The 10,548-nt window shown below is 33.3% G+C and overlaps 1 protein-coding gene across 2 annotated transcripts; it reads left to right on the top strand.

Moving 5' to 3' along the window:
* Positions 1-337: 337 nt before the first annotated feature.
* On the top strand, positions 338-9,083 carry LOC132041001 (uncharacterized). 2 transcript variants are annotated; one of them, XR_009410838.1, is made up of 4 exons: positions 338-621; positions 1,205-1,264; positions 1,628-1,690; positions 8,256-9,072. XR_009410838.1 is itself a non-coding variant. In XM_059431723.1 (4 exons), exons 1-4 carry the CDS (start codon positions 687-689, stop codon positions 8,331-8,333), a joined length of 315 nt encoding a protein of 104 aa, XP_059287706.1. In that variant the 5' UTR covers positions 630-686; the 3' UTR covers positions 8,334-9,083. The 2 variants fall into 2 exon arrangements, 1 of the variants encoding a protein (XP_059287706.1); XM_059431723.1 differs by lacking the exon at positions 338-621 and adding an exon at positions 630-800 and having other exon boundaries at positions 8,256-9,083.
* Positions 9,084-10,548: the final 1,465 nt, after the last annotated feature.

Genomic DNA, 10,548 nt, shown 5'->3' with positions numbered 1-10,548 from the left:
GGTTATTTTTTTTAAATTTGAATTTAAAAATAATTAAATATTTATATTTTATGGAACATATATCTAAATATTTTTCCTTGAAACATAAAAGATATGCATGTGAATTAGATGAGAAAGGTATTAAACACGATTTATTAAAAAGTAAAAATATGTTTTTAATTTCTGTTTTGAGTAATGTCTAGAAACATATTTTTTTTCCCAACATTGAACATGAATTTGAATCGCAGGAATCAAGTATAAGTATTCAACACAATTTGTTAAAAAGATTAAAAATATAAGGTTAACATTTTTTTTTTTAAATTCAAAGTTTGACAGTTACTTTAATTTGTTTTGATAATAAAGAAACAGTTACTTCAATTTTAACTGAGAAAGAAACCTGCGCAGTAAAAGTATGAAACCCGCGATCTTGCAACTCATGTTCCACCAACCCACGTTCAAAATCCACGAAACACTTATAATTCACATTTTTTGTGATCAGATCGGCATAAAATATTTGCTTTGTTTTTGTTCTTCTGCGGTCGTATCCTGTGGATCTCTTTGATTCTCCAAAATCAATTTATCATGCATGAAAGGGGCCTAAAATAGAGCGGGGCATAACTATGTTGCTGTCTATCAGTCTAGGTATGTGATTGTGTTGTTCATTGGGATTCGTTTTTTTTAAATTTACTTTTGAATTGTGAAATTTTATGTTGGTGGAATTGTTTGCTGGTGGAGATTTTACCGCTCTATTGTTTTTCTCTGCCATCGGAAGGTTCACTCATGGTTTCTCTGTTTTTGACCTGCTGATCCTTTCATCACTGGTAGGGGAATTGTTATGTTATTCTTCTGTTTCAATTTTGTGTAATCTTGAACATAAAGGTTGAACCTTTTATGATGATTGTGGGTTAGTTAGGTTGGTTTTTGAGTGTATAATTCACTTAATAGAATGATGGCCTTGACATAGTAAGGTTGAATTCATAGGGGATGAAGGATGTGAGTGATTGGCATACCATGGTATGAGTATAAATTTTGTGAACTATATTCAGAAAAGGTTCAATATAAGCATGCTGTTTCATCAAAAAATGTAGCTATCCCGAAAGTGGACAAGAAAGGCGGTCACCGAAAGTTAAAAATTATAGAACCACCACTTTTTAAAGCTTTGTACATTTATTATTATAGTCCCTTGCTGCGAAAATCCTTTAATTCCATATTAAAATCACTGTAGACGACGGAGGACCACTGCCACCGGCGGCTAAAGCAGCACATGAACTTGGCTTCTGGTCAGGTTTGTTTTTTTCTCTTCGGTCCTTCATTCCACCAATTTCTTCTCTTATTACTCCTATTATGTTATATGTTTTCCCCTTGAATTGATTTCTTAAATTAATTTGTTTATATATCCACTGTTTAAAAGTATAAATTGATTATTATTCGTTATTTTCATTTTCAACTATTTTCTGTTTACTCGGTTGTTTGGGTATTTTCTTTGTGTTTGGATACACAGTGTTCGAAAGTGTAATTTTATTGTTTTGGTTAGCTCCTCACCTCTGCTTTGCGCTTCTTGAAATTATATGTAGTATATAATATGTAGTTTATGTGCACCACAAGTATTTGATATTGCTTTTGCTAATCATGTGTTTGTACTGTGCAGTCTTTTGTGGATAGTTATTTATGTGCAGACATGGCCATTAATCCCCCGCCATCTGCTCCACAGGTAATTTCTCCAAGTGTATTGCCTTTTGTTGAATTACATAGACAATTATTTTGATGAGAAGAGCATGGATTGCTGCTTACCATCTGGCAGGGAACTTTAATTTAGTGTTACTGGCACACAGAATCACTCTAAAGAAGATGCCTACCCCCCGTTTGGATGGTTGTTTCCCGTGATTCATTAATGTATGGTTTTCTATGAAACCATGTTTGAATTCATTGTTTTTAAAATTATGTGATATGGTATTGTAAACCCATTGTAATTCTGTGGTTATATAACCATGAAAAAGTTCAATTTTTATAACCACGGATTTGGTGGTTTTTGCGTGGTTACCTATTTCATTTCTCCATTCACTACTAAAAAAAAGGGAAAAATCGACGGCCAAAACCGACGGACCGAGTCAGTTTTTTTAATGAAACCGACGGGAAACCGACCTTTTACGGTCCGTCGGTTTTCATAGCCTCACTTTTTGGAAACCGATGGATATTTTTTTCCCCGACGCCCACGTCGGTTACGTAGTTTTCGGTTTTTTCCTTAATTTTAAAATAAATAAAAATTAAAAAAACCGACGGAAAGGTCGGTTTTATTAATTTTTGATTTTTTATCTTAAATAATAATAATATATAGTTTATGAAAAAAACGAAATTTTGGAATTGTCTTTCTATTTAAATTTTTATTTTATTTTAAATAAAAATCGACACGACGTTCGCTTTTTTCATAAAATTTAATAATTAATTTGAAAAACATAATTATTCGGTTGTCCATCGGTTTCCTGGAAATTATACAGAATTAATTTCCAGAACACCGACGGACTGCATCGGTTTTTCCGTCGGTTTTCTGGAAAAATACCTGCATGCAAATCATGCATTTTACGCAACCACGCCGCACAAAACCAGTACCAACATTTGCTCGTAACTAGCATTAAAATGCTCCAAATCAATTCTAAAAGAGCTACAACACATAAAATCACCCTAAGTAATAATAAAACACATCAAACACTATCTAAACACATCAAATACGATCGTAATAGACCTTCAAAGTTCGTAAATATTTAAATGTCCAACCAAAAGTACCATTAACTAGTTTTAACATAAGTCCATTATTAAATCCAAACTACTACAACTGATCATCCGATTGTCCGGCTACGAAATCACCGTCATCGTCATCTTCGGGTCGGAGGGGGGGGGGGAAGAAGAGGGGGCACACCAAATTGTCCACATGCAATGTGGCTTTTAACTTCCACTAGGTGTCTGCTTATAACGCGCATGTCCACATATTTTACATTCATTTAAATCAACATCTTGCTTATAGAACAACATACAACCGTTTGGACAACAATGAATTCTATCATACGATAATCCTAATTTGGAAACCAATCTCTTTGCTTCATAGTAACTCTTAGGTATGTCGAATTCCGGACTAACTAGTTCCCTACAAGCTTAATCATTGAGTCCATAGAATGCTTCAATGTGAATCCAACGATTTGATGTTAATCATTCTAACCGCAACAAACAACTTAGAATGCCGACTCCTAACCAAAGTGGACGACTAGCCTCTTCTGTTTTGATAGAAGCACATTGCTTCTTCGTTAGAGGTTCCTCAAAATTTTGCTTGTTCAAACCCCGTATGCCAAAAGCATCATTAACCATATCATTAACTCTATCATATTGGACATGACTATATTCATGACACACTACTTTCACCGACAACCATATTGTAAAATATACCATTGACCCCATACGGTCTCTTTTCAAACATAATATTTCTACTTAAACCACGACTATATAAATGAACCCTAACCGCTTGGGTTTCAAATACTTCATACACCGGCAATGAGAACAAGGACACCTAATTACCCCTTCATTTTGAAAAGGGTGAAATGTCATTGCATGAGTGATAAACCCATCAACACCTTTAACAAATTCATCATGTACACCCACACGATTACTATTATTCATATTATACATCCACATACGATCCATCTACAAAAATATACCCACAAATTATTGAGGTTATAGAAATATATTATAACTTAAGAATACTAACTTAAAATATAACTTAAGAAAACACAATCCCAACCACTTCTAACTTTGAATTCTCGATAACAATTCTAACTTTAATAATTTATAAATTGTAACTTTAATATAATTTTGAAAAGCACAATCCCAACCAATTCTAACTTTGAATTCTCAATAACAATTCTAACTTTAATAACTTATGGATTCTAACTTTAATTCTAAAAATTGAAAAGTAAATCTAGTCAAATAAAGTCTACATTTTAGTTTTGAGGTTATAGAAATATTATAACTTAATAATTCTAACATAACTTAATAATTCTAACTTTGAAAAGCACAATTCCAACCAATTCTAAAAATTGAAAAGTAAATCTAGAGAAATAAAATCTACATTTTAGTATTGAGGTTATAGAAATACTATAACTTAACAATTCTAACTTTGAAAAACACAATCTCAACTAATTCTAATTTGGAATGATCAATAACAATTCTAATAACTTATGAAATTCTAACAAAAAGCACAATCCAAAAAAAAAAAAAAAAAAAAACTAGTCAAATAATTAAAGTATACATTTTTGCACATATTCAACATCAATAATATTACAAAGAATGATAACTAAGCTAACACAAATACATTGACAAGAGAACATGAAATATAACACAATCTCAAACCAAAAAAAAAAAAATGACAACTAAACTAGTCAAATAAAGTTTACATTTTTTTCACAAATTCAACATTAATAACATTGCAAATGATGTTTAACAAAGCTAAATAGATTAGCATTAGGCCTAAAATCTACAAATAAAACTAAAATTGAAAGAATTTTAAAAGCCCTAATTTAAGAGAAACTAACCTCAACTAATTAACTTCAAAACGGGTCTGGGGTTGGTGGGGACGGGCTGGCAGGCGGCGGCGTTGGGCGGTGGCGAAATGGGTGGATGGGTTGGCCAGAGGGGAGGAGGCGGCGGGTAGGTTTTGGGGGGGAATGGGGTTTTAATTTGGAAGAGGAGAAGAAATGGGTTCAAAACCCGCCTGGTTCAATTTTAAAGAAAAACCGACGGACAAAACCGACCCTGTCCGTCGGTTTTTCCCGCACGTTTGACCAGATTTGACCCGAATTTTTTTTTTTTAAAAAAAGGAAACCGACCCTGTCCGTCGGTTTCCTAAAAAAATTATTTATTATTTTTTTTAAAAACAAATTGAATTGCATATTATTTAAAATGTTTTTAAAAATAAAACCGACGTACGACGTCGGTTTTATATTAATTTTTTTTTTTTTAATAAAACCGACGTTGGACGTCGGTTTTTTTGGCGGTTAAATATTTTTAAAATTCTGCCAAAAAAACCGACTTTGTCCGTCGGTTTTTTGATTAAAATAATTTAAAAAAATTAGAAATGTAAAAAACCGACGCAGGAAGTCGGTTGTCCGTCGGTTTACCGCGTCGGTTTTTTATCCGTCGATTTTTGGCAGTTTTTTAGTAGTGATTATACCCCCATCCTCTACCACCCACCCCACCAGCCATCCCACCCCCACCTTACCCCCACCCCACCCCCAACTAACCCCTCCTCTCTGTCTCCCATCCCATCCTACCACCCACTACCCCACCACCCAACCCCACCCCACAACCACTCACCCCCACCCTCATCCCACAACCACCCACCTCACACCCCCACCCCTCCACCAACCCCACCACTCACCCAATGACCACCTCACCTATCACTTACTTATTTTTTAAAGTTCCTATTTTATCCTTTACCTGAGTTTTATTGATATATAAATAAACTAATTTCTAATTAAGAGTTAAGTGTATTTTAGTAAACCTAAGTTATTATACAGTACCATACAGTCAAACCAAACAATACAAATGTTATTAAACCATAACAAACGATACAGTCTATCCAAACATTATGTTCATTAATACAGTACAATACAATACAACACCATACTGTACCATATCATACTGTACATTAGGGGTGTACATGGACCGGGTTGGTTCAGGTTTTTTAAAGACCAAACCAAACCCATTGCATCGGGTTTTTAAATCTATAAATCAAACCAAACCAACAAAAGTCGGGTTTTTCAACCTCGGGTTTTCTCGGTTTTTTCGGGTTGCTCGGGTTTTTCAGGTTTTTTCCGGTAAAGTCTTCATACAAAACATATAACTTATACTTCAAATATTTCTTTAGTCCTAGTAAGATACAACGATCTAATTAAGATATTTATTAAGAAAATAACACAAAACGTGATGAGAGATGACATTGTACTAAAATATTCAACGAAAAAAATTAATGAAATTGCATAAAATAAAATTATCATAATCTAAAAGTACTAAGTCATGCTACAATAAATACAACTAATTTATAAGGCATGTAAAAAATGATCATAATCTAAAAGTACTAAGTCATGCTAAAATAAGTACGGCTACTAAGTATTAATTACATGACTAAATATTAAAGAAAAAAATAAAATTAAGTTATGCATTTTCACTTTCTAAACTAATATAAAACTAAAGAATAGATATCAAAATTATTGTCATTCCAGTGTTAGATATGAATTTCTTTTGTTAGCATTAATATTGATTTGATTTTTATTGAGTTTTATTTGAGTTACTAATATCATTGGGCTATAAAACTTATTAAACCATTCAAAAGTCTAATTCCAAGCTTGAAATAATATGTTAAAAGACAAAAAATTATGAAAAAGTTAAAGAAATATTTATAAATTACATTATAAATAAATATTTCTATGTATAAAATATGTTTGAAATTTTATAAATGTAATGTCGGGTTGGTTTGATTCGGTTTGACTTTTTAGTTAAAACCAAACCAAACCAATAGTGTTGGGGTTTTTCTTTTTAAAACTAAACCAAGTCAAACCAAACCACTGGTCGGGTTTTTTTCTCGGTTTGGTTCGGATTATTGGTTTGGTGCGGTTTGTCGGTTTGCTTTGTACACCCCTACTGTACATTAATGAACCACGAGAAACAACCATCCAAACAGGGTAACAAAAAGAATGAGAATGGAGTAATTGGAGGAAATGCATTGAAGAAATGAAAGTGGAATATACATTTTCTTTTTTGATTGGTAAAGGTATTGTACTAAGGTGTAGCTAACGTCGCTAATTATTTACCAAGAGAAGCCTCATTACAGATTGCCTAATGAACTCAAAAAGTCAATCATAGCTTCTGTGCCATATTACACCAAAAAAATAAAAGGGTGAAGCAATGCATCTGTACTTTGTTACTCCCTCCGTCCCAATTTGTTTGAAGGTTGACCAGTTTGGGAGTCAAACAACTCTTTTTTTTACTACGATTTTCTCCAACTATTTTCTAGATTGTGAATTATTAATTGTGCAGTCTTATAGTACTTTTTATGTAGTTTTCAAATATTTAAATTTTATTATAAAATACTCGAAGCATCTATGTTTAAAATTAAGTCAAACAAAAAGTTGTTTGACTCCCAAACTGGTCAACCTTCAAACAAATTGGGACGGAGGGAGTACTAATTACAGGTTCCTTTTTGCTAAACCAAGTTCTAGAGTTTATTTCCTTCCAAATAAACCCCCAGCTAGCAGCAGGCATTGAGTTCCATATTTTCAGCGTGCTTTCCGCCGCTTTCATATGCTAGCATCGTAGGAGTTTATTGTCTTCGGCATTGCCTAGATAAACCCATGATTTTTAGAATGAGAAGCTAGATTTGTGTGGTGAAGGAGCAATGTAGGAAGATATAAACTTGAACATGTTCAGCGGACTGTTTGCAGAGTTCCGTCCTCAACTGTGAACTTGAGACTAAAAGGGCCTACTAACTTGGGCTCACTAATTTTAAGTCTTATATTACCATTTAGAAGAGATGTTCTGCGTCTCAAGGCGGTGCGGTTTTCTAAAGTATTAGGACTTTATTCTCTCTTCTTCCTAACTTATTTTAGTTGTTATATTCTTATGACTATATTCTGCAAATCAAATCTAAAGAAAATAGTGAGAAGTTCAATAAAATAGACTTCAATGTGTTGTGCTTCTTGAGTTGTTTCAAAATATTCATTGGATTCTAATTTTCATCGCAGATGATCATATATTATTGTTGATTTTTTCAATAGTTGTTCTTTTTGTTTATTTTGCTAGATCTTTTAGCAATTATAAATATTATGTACTACTCTAGCTTCGAAAGCAAGACAATGAACAATACCTCTTTCGAGAATTTCCTTCAGTTCTGAAGTATGTCCACAATAATTGCCAGGTTTAGTGGATTCAATCAATTTGGGATCTTACTATGTTTTTAGTATTCCTCTAGGATATACTCTTGGTTATGTGGCTAACTTGGGAGTCGTGGTAAATAAACTCTTATTCTGAAAGCTACTGGTTCATGTGGTAAATAAACTCTTATTCTGAAAGTATATCAAAGTTGAATCTCAGTCTGCATTTGGAAGCATCTTTTCTGGGAAACTACTGGTGGTGAATAGGAAACACTTTGTACTTTTGAATCTCACAACTTTTTTTAACCTAAAAGAATTATGACAAAAATTTGATTTATCCCAATTTTGGATTTTATCATGCAGGGTCTATGGGACTTGCTTTGCAGACACCGCTTCTCTCATTTGTACACCAGCATATACTGCTATTGTATGATTATGTGATGAGGCCTATAACTTTCTGACAGCTTCTTTCGTAAATATTTTTTATGATTGAGAAATTCCTTCCTTTTAGTTAGAATTTTTTTTGTAGAACTCCTATGACAATGCTATGTAGGATAGCCAGATGATTGCAGTTATCTGTTTAAGTTGTTGCTGGCATTTAGTTATACAACAAAAAAAATAAATTGTGAGGGGCGTTGATTTTACCCTGCATATTAAACAACTCTACTGGGTCGAAATGAGGATGGGAGAATGGTTATGAACTTGTGGATTTACTGAATGTATCTCACTGTTATTGTGTTATAACTTGGTAAGTAGATGTCTAATTTCTTGGAAGTGTTCGTGCACTTACTACGACGTCAAAGCACTGGGTTTTCTAGAGGAAGCTCGAAATACAGGGGAGTCACGTTGCACAAATATGGACAATGGGAAACTCGGATGGGACAGTTTCTCAGAAAGAAGTGACTAACCCCTTATCACACCATAGCTTGAGAATATCATAATATCATTGACATAGCTTTTCAAAAGCTTTCTTGATATATTATGATGTCATTATACAAATTTATAAGAGTAGATACCAGTATCATTCTCACATTTAAGGTATACTCTTTGTCAAATTTGGTGAACCATTTTGAATTATTGTCGAGTCGTAAATGTAGAGTAGAAGTACAACCAGATCTGTGAGGGATTTGAAGACATATAAAGGAACTATATCTCTTATTAATTAACCTCGACATGGAGGACAACAAACTAGGCTTACAAGTGGAGAAGTTGTCCACGACGCAAGGCTCGCCACATATTTGAACTCAAAAGATCTTTACTCTTTGACATAAGGTATAGTGTAAAATTAATATATGAATATTTCACGATGTATCATTCAGTATGTTTATTTCTTACAAGAATAAACCTTTATGTTATTTTATTCATGAATATTAGCTAAGCATCATTTGTATAAGACTGATTCAGAAAAATGAGAATATAAAATCTGTAATATTTCACACATGGTTTATATACATTTGTTCAATTATCTCTCTCCGCTCATTTTCTCTTTGAAACGATCCGCACATCGCGCCGGTATGTATACTAGTTGTCTATGATATGTATAACCGTATGAGTCGGTGATAAGTTGAAAATAACGCTAAGTAACATGTTATTGACAATTAACTACGGAGTATATGTTAATAGTGTACAGAAATTTTACTGTATTTAATAGATAAAGGTTAAAATGAAAAATAATGTTTATCGAGCTACTTTGGGATGGACAAATTCCACCAAAAACTATACTGTGCTACTTACAAGTTTAGTGAATTGTCTGACAGATATATTATAGGAAGTAGTGTGGTGGTGTAAGCACAAAGCTGTATAATAAACCGCAAAAAGATTTAACGTTCTCCAATACACTTGACGGTGGGTTCAATTAAAAAAAGTGGTACGTTATATATGTCAAAATCGATTAAACAAATGAAAAATATCTCTTCTAGTGTTTGAAATGGGAGAAATGGATTTTTTTGTCCTTTACAAACTTTTTTTAGTTTTATGACCTTTTTATAAGAGATCTTCATTTTTTACGCATAAGAGATCTGGAAAAAAAAAACACATAAGAGATTTGAAAAAGACATTTTCTTCTACTCAAATTGTAAGAGGTCAAGAGATTTTATTTCCTCGTTTGAAAAATTGCTATCTTCAAAAGTTTAATTAGGTATTCCCCTAACTGGGGCGTGATTGTTACTCAACTATACTCTCAATAGAGACAGATCTATGATTTCTAAAGTATGAGTTCACCGCTAAAAAAAGGAAAAAAAGAATGTGCTAAATGGGAATCGATCCCTATTCCTCTAGGTAAATAACGAGGACGCTGAGTTCCAAAGGAGGCATGACGTCAATGACATAAGACGGGTAACATAAAATGACTGACAGACTTCTAGATTGGCAAACCTCTGAAGAAGGGGTTTACATAATATCTTAGGTGAACCTCACATTAGAATGAGAAAGAAAAGTGACGAGCTTTATAAGTCATAACACAAGTTCACATGGTATGCGAGCTCCTGGACTCAATGATGGCATAGCCCAAGGACGAATTTGTGAGGCCTATTGAGTCAAAGCAGACAATTCGTGTCATGCACTTGGATCGTGACATTTTCAAAATATTACACTACCTCTATTTCAGCATTTTGGAATATTACACTCCCTCTATTTCGAATTCTTTGTGACCTAACCT

Source organism: Lycium ferocissimum, chromosome 12, assembly GCF_029784015.1.
Source record: "Lycium ferocissimum isolate CSIRO_LF1 chromosome 12, AGI_CSIRO_Lferr_CH_V1, whole genome shotgun sequence".
NCBI lineage: Eukaryota > Viridiplantae > Streptophyta > Magnoliopsida > Solanales > Solanaceae > Lycium > Lycium ferocissimum.
The sequence above is the reverse complement of the archived record's forward strand: the minus strand, read 5'-3'. Positions and strand labels throughout refer to the sequence as shown.